Raw genomic sequence first — 24,796 nt, forward strand, 5'->3', positions numbered from 1 at the left:
CTATATTATAAATTTTTCCTTCAGTAAAGTTTCAATTAATTTATTTTCAAAATAATGACGTAAGCTATTTTATTTTCATTTCATTCTTTTAAAAATAATTACATAATAAGCATTAAATTTAAATTTATTTTTTAAGATAAAGGCATAGTACTTTACTAAAAAGAAAAGTGAAATTGAAGAGTCAGCTGACAATAAAAACTAAGATTAATATATATAAATAAATGATCTTTTTTGGTTATTTTGTTTATTGAAATATATATTTTCAAAAAAGCATATAAGATTGTAGGTGATAAAAAATTGTTTAGCTGGATGTCATTGAAGAAATGTAACCATAATTAATTCCAAAGGAACACTCACAGTATTTTTTTTAACAATTGAAATAGCACTCTCTTAGGAAAGTAAATAGTAATACACCATATAATATTTTATACACACATTTCTACATATTGTAATAAATAGTTAAGTTTTAAGTTAAAATTATAATACTACAATAAATTATACTCTACAGTCATTTGTTAAACAAATTGTTTTGACAGTGATCTGTTTTTCCTTTACAATTTTAGTGTTCTTTTGTATTTTAAATAAGTTGTTTAAACTAACTTTTTTCATTAGTGAATAAAGTTTTGCAAAAATATGTATATTCGCACAAGATTTGTAACCTACTTTTAACAATTTCTAATTAATATCATGTGGGGAAAAAAATTCTGAAATTAAAGGCTACTTTTATTGAATATAAATCAGAGACATAATTTATACTTGTTGTGTGGAATGTGATGTTTTATTTGTTAACAAGGAAAAGTGGTGTTTTAGTTGTGTTTTGCCTTTTGTATTTACAGTATATTTGTTGATAAAAAGTGTTTTTTTTGTTAAAAAAAAAGGAATTTTTGTTTTATGTTCTGGCATCAGATAAAATTACAGATTTTTTTGAATTGGAATTACAGCTCATATAGTTTACTAGTCATGAAATATTCTCATAAAAATTTTTACCGATGAATGATGTGCTTAAAATGTTAGTAAAAATTTTAAAGTTAAAATGAAATCTCACTGTGTTTTTTTGCATGATACTAATTCTATAAACATTTACATTTTGGGATGATAGTAATTCTAAAAATATATATAATTCGAAAAAAAGGAGAGGAAGGAAAAATAGGTTTCTGATGATACATTTTAATTTTGCAATAATGATAATAATAATAAAAGCAAAATTTTTTTGCATGAAAGTTTTATTTATTAAGTTTATATTTGCAAATTTCTTTCACCCATAATGTATATATTGTATTAAAAAATCAACATTATATTTGAAATCCTCAAAATTTTCAAAAGAACCCACCACATATTACTAAGTACCAGTATTACTGTAGTGGCAATAAAATTATGAAAAGTTACTTATTTTTGGCAACCTACCACAAAGTGCTCAACTTTGCGCACAGGTCGTCGAGCTACCAAAGCAGAGGAGCCATCCCCTCTGCAGAGGATCAAAATTGTGGTGGCATGTCTTCCGGTCATCCTCAGGGATGTTTCCCAGACCATCGCCAATAGCCCATTGTGCCGCTTTAGTGCGACGCAAATAAAATGCCTACCTACCTATTTTGAGAATTGCGTGCTATTCATTGAAAAGAATTATGAAACTGATAAAATAATTATATTAATGCATTTTTTTGTGTCAATAAAGTGCAAGCATTAATATGATACATTAAAGGTGAAAAATTCATTTAATTTTTTTCAAGTTGCCATATTATTTCCTACTAAGGGCTATTTCATTTAATGAAGGAGCATTCAAAGAACAGCTTTAAGGGAACCACTGTAGCAAGAAACTTGTATATTTTGTCTTTGCATAAATTATTTTGGTGTTAATTATACAATTTCTTATAGATAATGTAAATTTTACATATGTTTTAATTTCAAATTAATGATTTAAATTTTTTATTTATATGAATTATTTCAAAAATGTTAGAAAATAGATACTTTGTATATTTTATATTGTGTACGTTTAACAATGATGTGAGCCTGTATGTTCACTTATTTTCATGTCGATGAATGCTTTCATAACTCTTTTTTAAATTAATTTTGTCAATTTTTTTAGTTGCCTTTTTCTACAAATACATAAATTAATTTTTAAAGATTTAGAGTAGCCACAGTAAATAAACATAGCATATTTTTATGTCCCTTTGAACTGGGCTAAACCCAACTACACTTGCTTCATTTTTTATATAATAGAAAATATAATTAACGATTCTTTATAAAATAAATATTTAAAATGAAGTTGCAATCACATTCTGAAAAAATATTAATAATTTATAACAAAATTTTTATCAATCACAGTTAAAAGTTTAAAAAGTTTTTTTTGTTGCAAAATTTGTATTAAATAATTATTTTTTTTTTTAAATAATATATCGACAAGTTGTTAATTTTTACAGTAATTGGTCAGTATGAAAGAAAATTAAAAATTTTATTATTTTATTTTTTCACTATATTATTTGTGATATTATTATTTTTTAATATCTGTTTTATCTGCAAAGTTGCTACAGTATTTATTCTATAATCCAAGAACATGGCCTCATGTAATCTTAAGAGAACTACACTAAGATAATTTGGGTGAATTAGAGTAAATGTTTCATAAACACATTGTATTTAAGAACCACTTTGTATTTTACACACTAAAGCATTTCTATGTACATTCTATTGATCTCATTTCATTTTAGTAAAATGAATTTTTATTTATTATTTTATTTATTTTCATTGTCACATAAATTTTAATTAACCTGTATTTTAATTTATATTTATTGTAAATAGTTTAATAAAGATATTTATTAAAAAGTGTCTTTTTTATATTTATCTATCCTCATATTTATCTGTGTTTCATTTTATCTTTATTTACTGTCTAGCTTTGATAAAACTGGTCAAGTTTGTTTAGTATCTTGTCTGCTAAAATATTTAAAATCAAGGATAGATTTTTTTTTTAAAAAAATGTGTTGTTAAATAATTTAAAGTTAATTAAAATCTTTTATTTCTGTAAATATTGTATAAAATGTCAAGCAAAAAAAAATTCATACTATATATTTATATTAGTATATTTGTTCTTTAACATATAAACTTTTATGTTTTTAAAAAAGGGATTTTTAGAAAAAATCTATGTATTAAAAGCTAGTTTTCATCTTATTTGCTTTCAAAGTTTAAGTGCAAATAAACAATGTGTACACGGCTTTCCAACTCTGTTTTTATCAGATTATCTTTTTTTTTATCTTACTAAAACAACAAAATGTCTATTAACTAATTTTCCTGCGAATCTAATTTAATTGTTATTTAAATTGAGTTCTAATTTCACCTTAAGTTGTATATATTTTAAATTTAAAAAGGATATTTTATACTATACTCATTTAAAATATATAAATAGAGGAATACTTACTTTTCATAAACTGCTATTTTGTTATTCTATTTTGTGTGACAAAACCTTTATTTCTCGCTACTTTCAATGTATTATATAAAACAAAAATGATCGAAACTTGTTAACTCTTCGTTATAAATTGAATTAATTTTGCTGCTGTATTTTAAATTTAAGACTATTCAACTATAAATCATAACTTTTTTTTACAAATAAATCCACAATTTTAAAAAATAATTACAACATGAAGCAATGATGCTAAAAAGTGAAACAACTATTTAGCATAACAAATAGTGTATACTGCAATTATTTTTTGAAGTTGGAGTTTTGTAAGATTTAGGTTTGGAAGTTGGAGTTTTTTAAAATTAGATAGACTGAAAGATCTGTTTATCCTTGTTTAATTGTGAACATTAAAGTTTTTCAAAGTTATAAATAATGTAAACTACAATTAGTTTAGAGAAGTATTTATTTATAAGGATTGAAATTTTTGAAGAATCTGTTTCCCCCTCTCCTTTAAGTTTTAATATTAAGAACTTTCTTGAATATTAATTACTTTCTATATTAGACATATGAAGGATGTAATGATTATGGAAATTCTATGAATTATCTATAAAGCCAATTACAATCCTATAAATAATCAACAAAGCCAACCATTATTCCATAAATTATCTATAAAGCCAAGTAGATCTTTGTTTTTTTTTCACCTTTCTTTTATATCAGAATATATAATTGAATAAATGTTCTGCATTGAGAGTTATTAAAAAGACCATAGTCTCATAGTTCCTCCCCCCTCTCACACTATTTACCACAGAGGAGAAGACTGATTTTACATTTGCTTCCAGTTCTAGAACTAAACACAGTTACTTTGTCCTCAGTCAGAAATATTTTAAATAAAAAGAATTTTTTAGACTTACCTTGTTTGGTCCACAATTTTTTATTGACATTTTTTATTTAGTCTTCTCAATTTCTTTTTCTCTTAATTGTTGAATAATTGTCATTATTTTATTAACTAAAACAATAGTTTTAATTGATATTTTGAAACATTTTTATGTTATAAAAGTTAAAATCTTGTAAAAAATGAATTGCATAGACCTGTAAAAAATACACATAAATGTTTCTTCCCAAACACATTGTTACATGCATTTTACAAGCTAGACTGGTTTTGTGTTAGAGTAGTGCAAAAAACATAGTAAAAGGAGCAAAAAAATTTTTTTTATACAGGAATCTGTTTTGCTACAATTAGCAAGCACTATACTTTTTGATACGCACGCAATAGGTAAGTAGTTCTTGATTGGATGTAAAATGAAGAAAAATATAATTCATTCAATGGAGTTTCAGTGAAAAGTTATGGCGGAAAAAAAAAAAAAAAACAGGGAAGGAGTTAAATACGGCCACTACGTGTAAAAAGTAATAAAAAAGAGAAGTGGATATCTAAAATTTTCCTCATTTCGCCCTTCGTGGGTAATACTTGTTAAAAATTGTAAAGCAATTATTTTTTTACCACTTTTATTACTACCTTATACATTTTTCTGCATTTTAAATTTAAGATCTTGTTTTGTTATCCTCCAACATGAAGTTACCTATAAGTGCTGCACAAATCCTAAAAATAGCACCTGAAAGAAGTAAAGTTTTCTTTGTGTTGGCAGTGTTTATCCACTTCTATGAAATTGACTAAAAGTGTATCATGCAGATTCTAACAATAACATAAAATTAGATGAATTTTTCTTTGTGCTGGAAGTAATGCTTGCAAGTATTGCTGCTTATGAAAAATGTGCATCATACAGACCTAATAATAATATCTTTACTTATGTTTGAATTTTCATTCTACTGACCTAGAAATGCGGGGGCCCAAGACACAGAACTGCCAGGGGCTCCCTGGTTGTTACTTTAAACAAAATGTATGTGTTTTTTAATGAAGTGTTTTTAAATTATTTATATATAAGTAAATTACATAATAAGAAGATAAATCAAAATTATTAAAGCTATAGAAACTACACTATTTTTCATTGTTTTTATAAGTAAATTACGATATTCGAGCTTGATATCTATTTCAGTCATCATCAATTCATAACTTTAAACAATTCTTAAGCAAATACACAAAAAGAAATTATTTGTAACTTTTAGAGGGCCCCCAGAAATGAGAGGGCCCTTAGCCTGGGCCTCTCAGGCTTTATGATAAATCAGGCGCGGGGCAAAGGCACGAATAAATAAGCCTTTTTTGTCCTATTACCATTGTTAGTACCCAGAACTATAAGAGACTGGGCCGCTGATGATAGTACTGAATTTGCTTATTTGTGCGTTTTGTGTTATTTTTTAAATATTTTACTTAATAATATTATGTGTAATCATTATTGTGGCTATTTGAAATTAACAAGTGTCCATGTCTTTTTTTTTCTTCTTCTGTATTTGACGTTACATTGAAGGATGAATGAAGGAGATACGAACAAAAAGAAAATTTCGATACATTTTACTTGTTTGTTCTTTAACCTGTCTCTTTTTCATAACTCAATCTTGAAGGTTGACCTTAAATGTACAATTATTGTCGTCTTTTGATAAATAAAGGGACTCAGGCAGAAAACGTACATTCTCTGAATAAACAAACTTTTTTTTCTCTGATGGATTTGGATTTTTGACACTCAATATTGAAGTTAGGAGACCTGTCGTAGTTTTGGGCCTCTTGATGATGATTTCACTTTTTGTGTACGAAATACATTAGATAAGGTAAACACCATGCCAGATAACTATAACTTATTTATCAGTATAATTTTTATAGTTTTAACCTTATTAACTGTTCTAATTTAATGGCATTTCCCCCATCTTTTTTTTTTTTTTAGTTAAACTAGCATTTTAAAGCAATATTAAACGAGGAGTTGTATTTTATTTAATCAAAACCTGGATAAAATAATCAGAATCTGGGTAAAATAAAGCCAGCGGAAATGAAATATAACTCAATAGACAGTATAGGTTCTCGAATTTCGAGCAAAAAAAAAAAAAAAGCATTGTTTGAGAGATAGACATTTTTCGAAAATTCTTTTGTCACTTAATAATCATCATACTAAGCGAGTTAACATTTTTAGAATATTAAAAATTCTTATTAATGTATAAATTTTTTTTTGTTTTGTTATCTGCCTATTGTATATTTTAAAGAAATCCTTTTTCCTGTTTCAAATTTATCATACTTTCCACTCCTAGAGTAAATAGCTAATTTTTTTGAGAAATGTTTTTATTTTGAATGATGATGTTGATTTTTGTTTTATTGTACCTAATTTCATTATCATAAACCATGTAAATCCAGTTTGTTTATCAAGCCATTAAAGCTCGTGTTTAAATGTTTGAATAATATAATATGTTCTATGCCATAATTGAAAGCTGTGAAATCGGCTGGGATTTATTTATTGAGCTTTATATATTGATTTTAATTGGTGAAAAATGTGTAACACTTTGAAATGCAATGCAAAATCTCAAGTTATATGGGATGTTAAAATAAAGCACATTCTTACAAATTTATTTACTATAAAAAATTTTTTTAAAGAAAAAAAAAAGTAAATTGATCAACCTTGTTACCCGCAGCCTTTGATGAAACTTAATTGAAATAAATTCTAAAAATAGCTTGTGTCAAAAATAGAATGCCCGTGAGCTGAGAACTTTTGGAGCGTTTCCTAAATAGGTATGGGTATTACGGTTTTAGAGCGTTGGAGCATTAATGGATTCATTATGTATATTTCCGTATTGCTGTTCATTGAAAACATGATGATAAAATATAAACATTAGACTTACCAAACATAGCTCATCTAAATTTCCAAAAAGAACTTCGGGTTCAGCAAACATTGCAAAACCTTCCACCTGTATTTTCTTCAAAGGCTCCATGAACACCTTAAATACAACGATTGCAATATTATTAAAATTTTATATTTGGTATTGACATTTTAATATGTATTAAACTTGCATTTTGACTTTATTTCTGCTTAAATCAGTTGTTAAATATTTTCAAATCTAGATTTTAGTCATTCAAAAGTAGAACGTGAAGAAATAAGTATATATTGCAAAAATTTTTCATGCAAACATTAATTTTTTGTGAGTGATAATTGAGTATGTTTCAAATATTTTAGTTCATTTGTGCAAGGGATATTTGAATAAGTTTCAAAGATTATTCTTTAATTTCTGATGATAATTATGCGCATTAATTTTATAGATTATAATGAATTTTTTTTCTTCTTCAAAAATTACATATTCCGAGATGAATCATTCAAGAATAGAATTTCTTTTCAATATTTAGTCTATCAATCTTTCATCCTTTGCCTACCGCACTGTGTAGGGGTCAGGAAACTGGTCGCGCTTCAAAAAGGTTTTGGGTTCGAATCCCGGGTAAGGCGTGGATGTTCTTTCATTCCCTGTACTATCTATCCTTACTGTGGGAGCAACGTTGGCTCACCTAATATGGAGCACCTGAAAGCGTGGCCAACACATTAGTCCTGTAAATGCCTGAATTGACGAAATGTTAACACATGTGGGCATTGGAAATAAAAAAAGAAAAAAAAATCTTTCATCGTTTAATCTATACAGAATTGGGCGCAATGAATTTTAAAGGTTTTTGTATTGTATATAGAGCACATATGCCTGCATACATGAAAAATGTTAGTCTGTATTTACTAAATATTAGTCTAGTTAGAAAGACTCATCACCTTTTTTTATAGACAATTTAAACACTTAAGTAATAACAAACACTTGTTGGAGGGTTAAATTTTTATAGCATTATTTGTTTTTAATACTTCTTGATATGTAACTGTTTGACATATACTAGGTGTAAACATATACAAACGGTGAAATAGCTTGATAAATATACAACTGATCGAAAAAGTGAAAATAGATGCATTTTATATTTTTTTTAAAAAAGCTATTCAATGATACCAAATTCGATCTTTCACCCCTGGGGGAGCAACTTTGAAATCCTCACGACGAACCCCTGTTTTTCATTGCAGTTTTGGATTTTCCAGAAAAAGTTAATAATATTATTATTATTAACCCTATTTAAATTACAAACTGTTTAAAATGACGGAACTCGAAAACCACCAGATTAAAAACATATAGACAAGTTTCAAATTAAAAAAAAAAAATTAAAAAAAAAAAAAAAAAAAAAAATGCTGAAGCATTTCTACTTACTTATTTTTTTTTAAATCTCACGAGTCACGAGAAACCACTACTTTCAGCAGTTTGTACCCTATTTTAGTTCTATCGGTTGCAGCGAGATTTATGAGCAAATTGCATAAACCCATGGATCAAATAGGATTAATTTTAATAAAAATTAATCATATTATTATTAACCCTATTTAAATTAGGCCAAATATCCCGAGAAATATACATTGGATCGAAAAAGGGAAACTATTCACATTCAATATTTTTAAAAGCTATACAATGATACAAAACTCGATCTTCCCCGCCCATTCTTTCGGGACATCTTTGAGATCTTAAATATGAATTTCTTTTACTGCAGATTTGAATTCTCTAGAAAAAATTAATACTGTTTGATTCTTTTAAAAAAATTTGAAACTTGTCTATTTATATGTTTCTAATGTCTCTATGTTTCTATTTATATGTTATATGTTAGAATTTTTTGGTTATTAAAGTCGCACTGAAACCACAACAGTTAGATTTTGGTGATAGCTTAGTGGTATTTAAGAACGATCTGAAGACAGTATACTGCAGCATGTATATTTATTACAGTCTATTTATATATTTTTAATCTGATGGGTTTTGTGTTCCGCCATTTTAAGTTAGAATTTTTAGGTTATTAAAGTCGTACTGAAACCACAACAGTTAGATTTTGGTGATAGCTTAGTGGTATTTGAGAACGATCTGAAGACAGTATACTGCAGCATGTATATTTATTACAGTCTATTTATATGTTTTTAATCTGATGGGTTTCGTGTTCCGCCATTTTAATTTAGAATTTTTTGGTTATTAAAGTCGCACTGAAACCACAACAGTTAGATTTTGGTGATAGCTTAATGGTATTTAATAACGATTTGAAGACAGTATACTGCAGCATGTGCCCACAACACTACCTCAGTTTAGGTCGAAGAGTGATTATCTCGGTCTCCGTAACCCACTCTCCTATCTCCCAACCGTTCGTGGAATTTCTTGATTCTCAAACTTTCGGGAACACTAGAGTGTATTTAGAACCACTAAAACATGATCGAGGGACTCAGGCACAGTGAATCAATGAATCTCTGGCCAAGCTGTGAGAGTTGTGGACTACATTCGCCACACCAACTGGTCGAATTTAAGAGATAATTGAGGTTTGGTGTTCCAGAGTACTTACATTCCTCAGTACCATGAGATGGTCATCCAGAAACATGCATTCGCTTTGGAATAAGTCCCAGAGTGCTTCTCTTCTTTTTAATTCATTCCTTGAACGGGTTAAAGTGTCCAGATTGTTGATTTGATTCTCTATTTCGTTTAATGTTGAGAAGGAATTGTCATTTTTGTCTTTGGCTATCTCCGCAGATCCGTCGTAGTTGCTGCAAAACATTAAAGGCATTTTAAGCAATTTGGAATTGTTTCTGCAAAATTAAGTTCAATTTTTCTCTAGTTTTTGTATAATACCCATCAGAAAAACGTACATAGTTATACAGACCATTCTCCGTTTCACAATAAAATGGTCGTTGATGGATGTTGGTCGTTCTTAGAGGTTACCTCCATTGACTTCAAAATTGGTATCAAAAGTACATGATTTTTTTGCATATGATTTTTTTTTAGTCAGTGTCATTTTTTTGGTGCGGAAATGCCTCTTTTGTTGCGTCATGAAAAGACGGACTTATGAATAAAATTTAGCGATCCCAACTAATATAATTATGTGTAAAAACTAATTTACCAGTTATGAATGAAGAAGCTATTTCAAATAACTAAACAATTATGTTTTTTGTTTAAGTTTGTATTTAATTTTACATCATAAAAATTAGTTAGTTTTAAGAGATTAGAAAAGGTTTGTTTGAGATGCTTGTTTTTTTAAAATTTAACTTTCAATTCTAAAAGTAAACCATGGATAGCATCATCTTTAGTGCATTCTGAATGCAACATGAGGTTGTGTCGTCAAAAAAAAAAAAAAAACAAAAAAACAAAATCGCTAAATTAGAGCTTCACACAAATATTTTGAATAGATTTTAATCTACTTATTTGTTTTGTTAAATTTCTTATTTTGATAATTTTTTTCATGTTTCCTTATTTGACCTTTTCCGCATTTGGTGCAAATGCTTGTCCAGTCGCTGGGAGAGGTCTTAATGGTCTCTCTTAAAGGTTTTCTTCGACACAAAGTCTATGGAAAGAATTCCTTGCCTTTCAAAAGTGGTCGTACATAGAGGTGGTCTTTGCTGGAGGTTTGAATGTACTATAGGTTTGTATGACATTAAATCTCTTAAGAAAAGAAACATAATGCTTTGAGATAAGATCAGAGAAACATTATAAAGCGCAAATAATAATAATTTTATGACTGATTTGATTGTTAACACCATCAGAGTTTTTCAACTCGTTCCAGTGCCTATCCGAAATTCGAAATCATAACAGCCTCTCAACTTTAAAACCTATTTTGAAATTAACATTGTTCATTAAATATTCATCAATGCTTAAAAACAAACAAATATTTAATTCCCGAAATGAAAAAAATCATCATTATGTAAATTTAGTAAATGTTTAATTTACTCATACGAGACAAATTAAAATTTGCTCATTTCAATCATTACTCATATGATACCATGTCTTCAATACAATTTGTGATTTCCACGAATTTTTCAGCTTATGATTTTGAAAGAGTTACGTTATAAAGTAAAACTACAAATAATAATAGGATTTAAAAAACAAGCAAACTACAAAACACGAAACATTATTTTCAATTATTTTTCCTTTTTAAAGATTTAATTTTTGTTTTCCGAGAAGCTTTGGCAACCTACATCCAAAAATTCAACGATCAAAGTTAGGCTTAAGACTAATATATTCGGAACTCCCGTCTTCGAGAGCCTATTGATAACGTTTTGAGATCCAAATATAATTGTTTGTAGAGATAAAAATTATAATAAAATAAAACAATAATAAAATCGAATATGTTGCAAACACTTCGCAAGGGCTCTATAAATTGCGCTGTCTGTTGGAGCCATCTTGTAGAAATGTTGTAAAGACAAAATATTATTGACTGGAATGTGCTAAAATGTCTATAAATAAGTCTCTGAACACGCTCCAATAATACAGAAAGTCATTTCGTTGAAGACGAGTTATTTCGTCCCCAGCGCACAGCGAATATTCTTGGTAGACGAGTTATCTCGTCCGTCACGATGAAAGAGTAAAGTACAAAATCAAGTTAAGAAATTTCTGCAAGACTTAACTGATTGGATATATTAACCAAAGTTAATGGGGAATTTCTATGCGAATCTAACTAATCAGAAAATTTGATAATCAAGAAATTTCTGTACAAACCCAACTAGACAGATTCAAGATCTAACTAATTATGGAATTTCATCGGAACCAATAATTCCGGACATATCTGCACAAACCTAGTTATTTGTGAAACTTCTTCGGGCCATAACAAATGGGATTTTACATCTAAGTAATCGGGAAATTTCTGTATAAACTTAACTAATCGGGAATTCTCAGTACATTGTTGCACAATAAGGTTGACGCATAATGGGAAATGCATTTGATAAAATACTTATTCTAAGATTTAGAGCTTAATTTGAGATAACAGATTACCACAACCATAATATTAAAATTACTACCTTAAAGTTAATATCATACCAAACCACCTTAAAATTAATATTATACCAAAGTCAAAGAATATAATTTAAAATATGAGCTTTTATTTTTACTTGTGTATCGGAGATGGCGGTGGTTCTCCCGTAACTTGTCCATTTTCTTGAACTTTTACTATGCTAGGTACTGAATTTTCTTTCGTAGAATCTTTTTCTCCATCTGTAGGGCCTAAAATGCGTGAAAATGTTCTTGTAAGGGTGGAAGATCCAGAGGAGTTGTTCGAGTGACGTTTGGAATTTTTTCGGAAAAGACCTCTGGAATCCTTAGGAGAACGACTTTCCCACATTGTAACGAATTCCGTCCATTGGATTCCCTTTAGAGGAAAAAGTAATTCGAATTTATGAAATAGTTACAAATTTATTTTGAAGAATAAAATAGTTTTTCTGTGAGAAAATGAGAATAAAATGTTATAAACAAAATTATGTTTGTAATAATTTATTAAACATTATAAATATCTTTCAAAATTAAAAATACATATATTAAATTACAAATGCATATTCTTAAACTATAACTTAGAAAAAATATTTAAAATAAAGGATTATTTGAATTACATGTAAGTAAACTTGTTTACTATGATAATTTTTATGTAAAATTTTATTTTAACAGATTAATAACTTCTTTAAGCAAAGCTATTTTGATAATTTTAAAGGAAAATGATTTTTTTTAAGCAAGAGAAATAAATGAAATATTTATATGAACGACAATATAATTTTTCTTTAGTCTTGTATCGATAAAGTTATCAATTGGCTTTTTAGGAATTTTTTTTATTTTAAATTGGTTTCGATGCATAAATTGTCTTTAAAGTCTATTGAAATTTAAATTTTTTTTGTGTGAATTTATCTAGAACAGTCACAAATAAAATAAGTGCTATTCTTTATTCCGTCAACAAACGTCTTTGAGCCACTTTTTTTTTTAAAATAATTTTATAATTTTACTTACATATTCGTTAATAAAAATGTAGCTAATGGACTTTCAAAGTCCAAATCGATTCTTAACTAACTCCAACAAAGAAAAAGAAGTAAACTGTACAAGTTTTTTTCAGAAAGATTCAGAAAATTTCTCATTAGTTCAGAATTTTTTTTTTTAATTTTTCATAACTATTAAATTGCTCTCCAATAGGGTACAATTTTTTTCGTAACTTCGAAAATACTCATATTTCTCATTTTGTTTGTTCAACAAAATAAGTTTAAAACTTTTTTTCTGTTTCGGACCAAAGGACCGAAATGTTGATGGTATTTTCAATAAGGAGTTGATTCTGTGTCGATAAATGACTCTGAACATAAATGATTCCAATTAAATTTTCTAATTCCTGTTGGCCACATCTTCCTTCCTCATTCATGTCGTTTATTTTGCTGTCAATTTTGTTTAATTTAATGAAAATTAAAAACTTATACAACGTCGCATCAATCCATTATACAGAGCCATGTTGGCTCAGGGAGTATAGCTATCGTTGCCCAATAAGGTGAACCGGGTTCGAATCCCAGTGACGGCTAGCCGATACGATTTCAGCAACCGGCTTGCACCGACCGCAGTGCTGACGTAAAATATCCTCAGTGGTAGACGGATCATGATTTAGAGTCCCAGTCTAACCGTGAAAGTTTTCGTGGTTTTTCTCTGCATGCAACGCAAACGCGGGTTAGCCCCATCAAAAAAATCCTGGACGAAAGCACATTTCTCCCTATACTTGATCTAGGAATATTCTGGATTGGGTTCAAAATTACAAGGCTACGGAGTTGAACATTGGTAGTATTAAACCCAAAATTGGGTCGGCTGTTCAACGATGGTTATAAAAATAAAATAAAATTCATCGTACAAACCACTTGACATAATTTTGAAGAAGGATAAGTATAATTGTAAAAAAACTAATAATTTATTTGATCCAATAATTTCGATTTTCACTTTTAATATATGTTATCTCAACGGTTTGAGCGGCGCACTTTAACATTCTAATTAACTAGTTTTACAAATGAATTAATTGCGGATTCGAGTACGAAACAGTCTTTTTTAAGTTAAAGATTTTGTTTTTTGACTTTCAAAATATGAGGGATAACCACAATTTTGGAAATAAGGTATAAACGTTCAAAACTTTGGTTTCCTTAATGTTATTTTTACTTTTTGCCTTTCAGTCATATCTCACATTATTGCTACTCAGTAATGAAGTTCCAGTCAAGGATCTTTCCATTTGCTCCACGCCTGGATACACGCACCCTCCTGATTGCATGCCTCTTAGTTTAGCTTCTGATCAATATATCAAATATCAAATCTTATTTTAAAATGGTATATAGCAGTGGTTACCAAGCGGCGCCCCTCGGGCCGCATCCGACCCGCGAAGTCTATATTTTTTGACCCGCGAACTAGTAGGTATATATCAATTATCTTTTTCTTGCGGACAATTTTCTTAAAAAATCGATATGGGTTGAAAATACTTTTCTTTCATTAAAAAAAGCCTAATTTCTTCGTTTCTATGAAATTTAACATACCAACGGTGCAAAAAAATTTATTTCTCAGGTTTTGTATCCAAGAAAATATTTATTATTATTTGAAATTCAATACTTTTGTATTGTACAACTAGATAAAAATCTTACTGTAATATTTAATGTTCCTTCAGACATTTAAGAGTCCTATATAAAATTTTTATAAAGTTGCGGCCCGCCAATTGACAGGTGTTTTAAATGGCGGCCTCCGGCCTCATGTAAGTTGGAAACCCCTGGTATAAGCATTGCTGCCTGCTTTCTGTAAGACAAAAATCACTTGCGTGTCTGCTATGGATGTACGAAATCATTGAGATATTGAGAAACCAGAGGACTTATGAAGAGATAACTTTCGATATTATTGTTGTTAAAATTACGTTTCTATTATTGTTTACGACTCCAGCCAATGAAAAAGAAAGAAAGAATTAAAATGGTACAAAAAATCTAAACGTAAAGTCACGCAGATTTTTACTTTGTATTTAGCTAGATGCTCATCAATAAATTCAGAATGCTTTCTGTAGGACAGAAGACGAATATCACTCGCGTATCTGAAATGGATGTACGAAATCATTGTGATATTGAGAAACCAGAGGACTTATGGAGCGATCACTTTCGATATTATTGTTGCTTTCTTAAAATTAAAATTATGTTTCTATTCTTTTTACGACTCCAGCCAATGAGAAAGAAAGAAAGAATTAAAATGGTATAAAAATCTAAACGTAAAGTCACGTAGATTTTTACTTTGTACTTAGCTAGATGCTCATCAATAAATTCAGAATGCTTTCTGTAAGACAGAAGACAAAAATCACTCGCGTATCTGCTATGGATGTACGAAATCATTGTGATATTGAGAAACCAGAGGACTTATGGAGCGATCACTTTCGATATTATTGTTGCTTTCTTAAAATTAAAATTATGTTTCTATTCTTTTTACGACTCCAGCCAATGAAAAAGAAAGAAACAATTAAAATGGTACAAAAATCTAAACAAAGTCACATAGATTTTTACTTTGTATTTAGCTAAATGCTCATCAATAAATTCAGAATGCTTTCTGTAAGACAGAAGACAAATATCACTCGCGTATCTGCTATGGATGTACGAAATCATTGTGATATTGAGAAACCAGAGGACTTATGGAGCGATCACTTTCGATATTATTGTTGCTTTCTTAAAATTAAAATTATGTTTCTATTCTTTTTACGACTCCAGCCAATGAGAAAGAAAGAATTAAAATGGTATAAAAATCTAAACGTAAAGTCACGTAGATTTTTACTTTGTACTTAGCTAGATGCTCATCAATAAATTCAGAATGCTTTCTGTAGGACAGAAGACAAATATCACTCGCGTATCTGCTATGGATGTACGAAATCATTGTGATATTGAGAAACCAGAGGACTTATGGAGCGATCACTTTCGATATTATTGTTGCTTTCTTAAAATTAAAATTATGTTTCTATTCTTTTTACGACTCCAGCCAATGAAAAAGAAAGAAAGAATTAAAATGGTACAAAAATCTAAACAAAGTCACGTAGATTTTTACTTTGTATTTAGCTAGATGCTCATCAATAAATTCAGAAGGCTGCAAATTACTAAGAACTTCTTCTAGTCCGCATAGAGATTCAGATTTGCTTCGACCGGATCGATCAAACTAAAAAATTCAAAATGGGTATTAACATAATATGTTTTTAAAAAAAGAAAGTTAAAAGAAAAATCGAAAGTAATGTCATGTACTACAACGAAAATATTTCGTTTTACAATTACCTACCAGGCGAAGCAGGGACCATGTATTTTTGCCTTTTCTTGATGAATCTGTAAATATTAAATCAAATTTTTGAGCTAAAGATTTAAAACTCATTTATTTTCAATAAAGCATCTCATGCATATTTCATTTTAAAACAAAAATTCACGGACACCATTTGTGAAAAGGATATTGATATTTTTTTTACTGATAACAATTTGGGTTGTTAACTGTTTTTACTGATTAGTTTTTGAATGATTTAGCTAAAAAGTCAATTACTTTGCATTAGTTAAAAATACATTTCGCAACAATGATATCAGAAATGTTCTTAAAAAAATAAGGTAAGACATAGAATAGATTTAGAAATGTCATTTAGGTTTTAGTAGTTAAAAATAAAATAAGAAAGGAATTGCTTTTTCTCTTGAAATTTTATTTTTAAATTAGGTTTATGTAGTTTTAATAGAATTTGTTGCTAAATATAAAATTATATAATTGTGCAAGTGAGTATAATTTGTTTCACGGGAATTAATAGTTTATTTGTACTTTTTTAAAAATTCTGATATCTTCATGACCAATTTAAGATCAAGTTTGCTTATATTTAATGAGGTAATTTTTTGAATAACTTTGGAAACAAACTTTGCAAACACTTTAAATGTATTTTGTGAATAATTAAATAAGCACAATTAAGATATTTTTAAAAGCTTTAACTAACACTGTTTTAAATCTGCATGGTCCAAGTTGTAATAACAATTGAGAAAAGTAACATACCTCTCAAATTTAGAAAACCTGTAAAATATCAATTAAAAGTATTTCTCTCAGTATCAATTTAAAAAGTACATCAAGCGAATTAGTTGCAAAGTTACTATGTGCATACAAGTGAAAGGTAAAAGGAAACAAATTAGCAACAAAAAAATTAACTTATTGATTCAGTTTGGAGAGTTACCAAAATAATTCTAAGGAAAATTTCGTAATTTCCTATTATTTAAAAATAATTAAATTTTATAAGTTAACAGAACTTACAATTTATCGCTGACAAATTTTAACTGAAAAAGTGCAATGATGTGTCTTATTTTATTAAAAAATATGATAGGAATTTTTTTTAGTGAAAATAGCAGTCAAAGATAAAAATAGTTTTTTTTGTTGAAAATTCAGTAAAAAATAGTTTAGTTATTTGGAAAAATAACTATTAATTATTATGGTTAAGAAAAAAAGGCGAAATTATTTTTTACCTAACAGGTTCTCCAAATTTCATAAATCTAGGATATAGACTTCCAATTTAAAAAAGTATTTTGCATTTGAATAAGGAACTAATTTTATATATATATATATATATATATATATATATATATATATATATATATATATATATATATATATATATATATATATATATTCATAGTTTGTGATGTATTAATAATAAAAATCGAACAATAACTTTTTACTGTTTTAACAAATCATGAAAATTTTTTCGATTATTCTTTTCAAGTTGGCTACCGTGCAATTATTTCAATAATTATTGTTGTTTAATTCGGTCTGAAAAACATGGCACATATTATAATAACAATGATAATAATAACAACAGTAACAATGTTAGCAAAAACTAAAAACATGCATTTAAGAAAAAATATCAATATATATTTAACTCGAGTACGATATATAGCATTCCGAAAAGTATGGAAGCTATCAAATAGCTCAAGAAATAAGCATCCGATGAAAAATCTAAAAATGTAAAATATTTTTAAGAGATGCATTTAATAGTACCCAACTGTTCCTAACTCTCCAAGAAAAGTAACTGGCGCTTGCTTTCTTAGACTTTTAACTGGATATGACTGTCTAAGATTCACCTCATCGTTCTCTTTGTGACTCCAACCTTCTTACGACTCCTGAACATTTAGACGTGTGTCCTCCACTGCTGAATTTTAATTGTGCAATTGAAAAATACTGGTGGGCACGTGCACTAATGGCATAGTTTGTAATGGTGTGTGGCAATTGAAAAATAAATAATACCAAACTCGACCCCTCAACCTCACAGCATGGAGGTCGTGAGGTAAAAGGCAGCGTCAAAAGTTTCAGTAAGAAACGCCATTTTTGATTGCAGATATGAATTTTCCAGAAATATGTATCCTATTTTGATTTACGGGCTTTCGCATTTTAGATCACAGATCGCGCTATAATAGTAAAATGAAAATGACAAGTACGTGGAGATATTTTGTAAAATACACGTGAAGTAAAATGAAAATGACTACATGGAAATATTTTGTAAAATACATGTGAAGTAAAATGAAAATGACTACATGGAGATATTTTGTGAAGTACATGTGAAGTAAAATGAAAATGACTACATGGAGATATTTTGCAAAATACATGTGAAGTAAAATGAAAATGACTACATGGAGATATTTTGTAAAATACATGTGAAGTAAAATGAAAATGACTACATGGAGATATTTTGTAAAATACACGTGAAGTAAAATGAAAATGACTACATGGAGATATTTTGAGAAATACATGTGAGATCGTAGAGATAAAAACAGACGTTTTCATTTATTTCAAAATTATTTTCTCCCAATCCTCAGAAGCTGGGGCATGTCCCAGAGGGTAGGTCGAAGTTTGAGGGTAAGGGACGAATTTGATATAATCAACTGCATCATTTGAAAAGTGTTTCATGGCTCAATTTAAATTTTTGATGCGAGATTTTTCACCTTTCTTATACTTTTCGAAAACCCTGTATTTAGTGATTTCCAGTAAAATCAAAACTGGATGAAGAAGTTCCATTTTTAATCATTGTTACAATTTTGAGCAATTAATTGAAATCATTGTGGGGGAAAATTGTCACGTTTAGTCACCCTTAATCTCGAAATTATTACAAAGTGTTCAGAAAAGCATGTTAATGTGATGAAATGAAATAATTATTAATAAATATTGTAAACTGTTAAAATGATAAAATGCATGCAATTTATACAATGTTTCATACATAGTATTCATACAACCATACATTTTTCAACAAGAATGTTTGAAAATGACTCAAAACTTAAACGAAACAATACCTTCAGACATCGATAAGTTTTGCGTTGATCCATCGTAATCTGCAACATAAAATAATCAGTTTTAAAATGACGAAGTTTTTTTTTTATAAATTTCATAGAACTTGTTTTTTTAAAATAATGTTATAATCCTCAAACAGCTATGTGATGTTGTGTGGCTCCTTTTAAAGTTCGCACGCAGCGTTGTTTATGGTGACTCCAATCCAAGCTAGCTAGTCACTGACCTTGTGAATTTAGTCAGGAAGGAGCACCTTTCGTTTGACTAATGAACACCACAAGGGTGGTAGTAGGACTAAGCTTGGAATTTCCTCGACAGATGGCAGCACCACTTATTCATTAAGCTAATTCCACAATTTAGACATAAATCTGAAGAGGAAGGAAATTTTTTCCAGATCCCTGTATTCCTGGTACTGCTCAGCGACCGACCATAGGACAGATTTTACAAGCCCGTTTATTGCATGAACTCTGTGTGCTGCATTATGTATAATAATTTATTTTAAGTAGTAACCATACCGTGTTTTGTTTAAAAGCACGTATTTCACTATCAACCGTTAAAATATTGCGTTCAATTTTACTTTTATTGTTGTGGTGCTAAAGAGGACTCTATATCGAGGCATAGGCTAATTCTCCAATTCTACTTTTTCTACAAGTAATTTAAAATTTAAAGTATAGAAAAAATTAGCTCTGGTAAACTTAGAGTAAACCACGAAGTTAAATGCTAAAAAATGTTTTTTTTTTCAAAGTATGTTTCTAAATTCAAACAAATTATGGAAGGATTACTCAGGATTACGCTGCGGGATAGTAACATCAAAATGCAAACAAATGATGAAAAGATTATTCAGGATTGCGTTGCGGGGTAGTAATATCAAAATGCAAACAAATTATGGAAGGATTACTCAGGATTACGCTGCGGGATAGTAACATCAAAATGCAAACAAATTATGAAAATACTATTCAGGATTACGTTGCGGGGTAGTAATATCAAAATGTAAACAAATTATTGAAGGATTACTCAGGATTACGCTTCGGGGTTTATCAAAATTTATTAAAATGCAAAAAAGTATGAAAGGATTATTCAGGATTACGGTGCGGTATAGTAATATCCAAATACAAAGAAATTATGGAAGGATTACTCTGGATTGCGCAGCGGGTAGCAATATCAAAATGCATACAAATTATGGAAGGATTACTCAAAATTATGTTACAGGGTAGTAATATCAAAATGCAAACAAATTATGAAAGGATCACTCAAGATTACGCTGTGAGGTTATGGTAATAATAAAATGTAAACAAATTGTTAAAGGATTACTCAGAATTATGCTGCGGTGTAGTAATCCTGCACAAATTTGTTTGTATTTTGATGTAAACTATGTATAAATTTTATGATACGGATGGATATAAAACAGAATTTCTTATGAAAAATTTCTCACGCGATATATCGTCTTGTTAACTGTTTCAAAAGTATGAAAAAATAGACAGTTACAGAATTTTTATAAATTAAGCAGTGTCAAGTAAGCAGTTAAGACATATCTATAATACTGAAAACTAAACTAAAAATTTTAAGTATTTTAGATTGAACACTGGAAAAATTGAAAAGAGATTCAATTTTAATGAAACATTGAAAAGAGAGTAGTGAAAAGAGAAGAGATTCAATTCAATTAAGTATATAAACAGTTTACAGCACGAGGAAGTGTTAAGTAATTCAATAAATTTTCCTGTTTCATATTCTTCATTTTGTGCATCTTTATTCATATTGAAATGTGAATTTCTATATAATTACATGAAGAATATTGAAATTGTTCATATAATTTTTCTTAATTTTACCGAGTTTAGGTTCGTTGAATGATGCAAGCGACTTAAATGTTGAAAGAAATCAACATATCTTTTATTATATTTGGGACGAAAATGTTCAAGCAATATGTGAAAGGAATAAGTAGTTTTAGCACTGTCGCAATGCAGTTAAATCATTGTGAAAAATAGCGAAGGTATTTTTAATTTAAAATGGAAAACATTTTAAAATGGGGTGCCATTTCAAGCATTATAAAAGTGCTGAACAATTCATACGGGGTGAAATATGATAATGCAGAATTCAAGTACTATATTGAAAAGTATGAATAACTCATCCACTGAAAGGGATAAACAATTCAAGTTCTGTTAGTGAAATAAGTTTTCGAGCATCGGAAGAAAAATGAATATTTCATTCATTGTTATAAGGGAATATGCTTGAAAGTTGTATTATTAAATGAATGAGGCTTTCAAGCATTGTAAAAATAATAAATACAGCAAACATTGATATAGGGATGATCATTTAAAATATTTTGAAAGAAAACAATAAAAATAAATAAAAGCTTGTAGCTTGAACCCTCATAATATGATTCATTATTATATTGTGCTTGCACAAATCTTATTAATATAAAATTTTAGTAACATTTCTTTTAACTTTCAATATAAAAAAAAGTATGATAATTTTTTTTTTTTAGTTTTGATAAAGGGAATTTTATTAGCTAAAAACAAAATAAATTAAAACATTTAATGCACCGAAAATTATTATCGTTATTAGGTTATTAAATATGAAAATAAGTTTAAAAGCTCCTCAAGGCAACATAATTCGAACAGATTTTATGAAAAAACTATTTACATAAATGCAATCCGTCGATTACATATCATTTATGTACCAAAGAAACAAAAGTTTGATTTTGTTCTGTACATAAAGATAATTAACTGGAAAAATACACGAATGAGGATTCATAAACAGACGTACGACTGTTTCGGTGTAATAATGAGGAATTTTTCCCGTGTCGAAATTCGGTAATAGTGGGAAAAAATTCTGTGCTTCTACACTTAATTATGTAACTCCAAAACGATCACATATACCGATCTACGTCATAGTACTAAAAGAATCTTATGTTTGATCATGTGTTTTATTTATTTATGCATCATTTACTGCTTGAAAAATTTTAAACTAATTCTGAATGTTTTGAGAAACGTTAGTCAATAGGAGACAAATCCGGAGATTATAAAGGATGATTTAGAACTTCAAACTTCAACTATATGAGTTTGATCTCTTCATTTGTTGTGTATAGCGGGAAAAAAACACTTTTTAAGTAACCGACCCTGGATAAGATGGTAAAAATTTCGAATGCAAAATTTGAATTTACTGACTTTATTGTTGTAGGCACTAGACGTCGCACTAGAGCTGCACAATGGGCTATTGGCGACGCTCTGGGAAACATCCCTGAGGATGATCCGAAGACATGCCATCACAGTTTTGATCCTCTGCAGAGGGGATGGCAACCCTGCTTCGGTAGCCCGACGACCTACACGCGAAGTCGTACGGTAGAACAGTTTAACGAGGACCAATACCGCACACCCTCGGTTCCTACGCAGACTAATCCAAGTTGTCACCCACACGCTCACTAACCGCAGTCAGTGATGCTTGACTTCGGTGATCTGCTGGGAGCCGTGTCTTAACGATCATTAGTCCACTGCGGGACTTGAATTTACTGACAGTAATGTTTCTAGTTAAGTATTTGGCATGTTTGTAGGGAAATACAATCGGATAAATGCAGAAATAATTATAATTTTATTTTATAGGAATGATATAACACGGTTTTATTATTTAGGCTTACTAAGAATTTGGACTTCTGCTAGTAATAAGCCACAAATTTTTAAGCTTATGTATTTTCTTACCTTGAGTTAAGTAACAGTATGGCAAGCCACAATAAAGGTAGTTCAAAATGGTTGAAAAAATCTTTTTGACGGGAATAATTCTTTAAGATATGATGTCGATTTAAATATTAAAAGTAATTAAATAGAGAAACATAGGATCATTCAGTCCAAAAGCACTTAAAAATTTTATATATAAATTTATTCAGATGTATAATCATCGTTGATTTAAATATCTTCAATACATTATTGCTTTTACATCAATTTATTCTATGATTCACGAACGAGCAGTTCTTTAGGCCATTATTATGGAACCATCCATTTATTTTTGAGTTTTTTTTCAGTTTGGAAACTGAATTTCACAGCAAAAATAACAATAAATAAAAAAATGTGGGCAATGATAAAAAATGATGAATATAGTTTTTTGTTTCAGTATTTTTCAAATTTTTACAACAAAACTTAATTACATTTAGTATTGCATGCCATTATATTTTTTTGCGTCACAATACACCCGCTATTAAATGTCATTCTGATTTTACTTATTTTGCTTACTGGTTAGAATTAGTAATGAGTTATTCAGTTAAATTTCAAAATTTCCAGGGTAATTAAATACTTAAATAACAAAAAAATTCAATTAGTTTTGAATTGCGCAGGTGATACATCATATAAAACTATCGTCTGCACCATTATTCTCTGGCCATTTCGAAACGTTAAAGAAGAATTTCTTTTTGATTCAAACTTTGTTGCCATTCTTTGATCACTTAATGTAGTTCTCTAACATTCTGATGCCACCCTTTAAGAGAAAAATCTCATCAGAAGTAGTATGACTCCCTTGACAACGCAATAGCGATATTCTTCTAAGACTTTACTCCTCATCTAATAAAGAATTTTGCCGCACGGATCGGAGATAAATAGATTGCTTTGGCGTTTTGGGAGTTTTAGAAAGATGTTCACAAAAGATTTTTTTTATTTGTTTAGTTGGCACCAAAGGCGAAGTAAAAAGGAAGGATTTCGCAACCATGAAGGGATATAGTGAGTTGCAAGTAATACATTCTATCGTTTTCTTTTTACACAGTATTGAAATAAATTATGGCACAGAATAATTTAACAAGTTGCATTATGCTAGTAAAGTGAAGTATCTAGAGTAGAAATAAAAAAATTGATTTGAATTACGGCTTTATTTAATTAACTTCATCACTTAATTATTGGGTTTTAAAAGTTGGTTTCCTGGGAAATAGAAATTACTGAATTCATTTAGAAATTTCATTTGCATTAGGTTGTTCTAGATGATGAAAAAACAGCGAACTACTTAAATATATTTATACACTACAGTTTCCTGAGAATAATGTTAAATAACATAAATCTGAACTTAACAAAATTATTTATTTATTGTTTGAATTCATTCACTGTAAAAGATAAATAAATTCTACAGAAGAAAAACATTTCTTTTTCACAGAGAAAAACTGTTCAAAGTAAAATATAGTTTTTTCTCTTTTTATCCGTTATCTGCTCACTGTAAAAACTTCCAGTTCCTTTTACAGATTTTTTTCTGCGTATCTGACGGTTTAAAGCTATTTTATTGACAAAGCGGGTTTTCTCTGTTTTTCATCTTTATCATCAATGGATTAAAACTGCCAGTTAAAATTTAAGTTTTTCCTTGCAGTTTTGCTAAGCATTCAATAACTCTACTTTTTTCAAA

The 24,796-nt window shown here is 28.8% G+C and overlaps 1 protein-coding gene across 1 annotated transcript in view; it reads right to left on the reverse strand.

The window, feature by feature from the left end:
• Positions 1–24,796, reverse strand: part of LOC107437838 (uncharacterized) — a 341,669-nt gene that overhangs the window by 33,367 nt on the left and 283,506 nt on the right. The window contains exons 10-15 of the mRNA XM_016049967.4: positions 19,435–19,473; positions 16,415–16,458; positions 16,190–16,297; positions 12,235–12,491; positions 9,702–9,900; positions 7,160–7,255 (exon numbers count right to left, since the gene is read on the reverse strand). Coding sequence (XP_015905453.2) covers positions 7,160–7,255; positions 9,702–9,900; positions 12,235–12,491; positions 16,190–16,297; positions 16,415–16,458; positions 19,435–19,473 — 743 coding nt within the window. The remainder of the gene's footprint in view (positions 1–7,159; positions 7,256–9,701; positions 9,901–12,234; positions 12,492–16,189; positions 16,298–16,414; positions 16,459–19,434; positions 19,474–24,796) is intronic.

The sequence above is a fragment of the Parasteatoda tepidariorum genome, chromosome 1 (assembly GCF_982258835.1).
Source record: "Parasteatoda tepidariorum strain Cologne lab strain chromosome 1, Ptep-v5.0, whole genome shotgun sequence".
Lineage (NCBI taxonomy): Eukaryota > Metazoa > Arthropoda > Arachnida > Araneae > Theridiidae > Parasteatoda > Parasteatoda tepidariorum.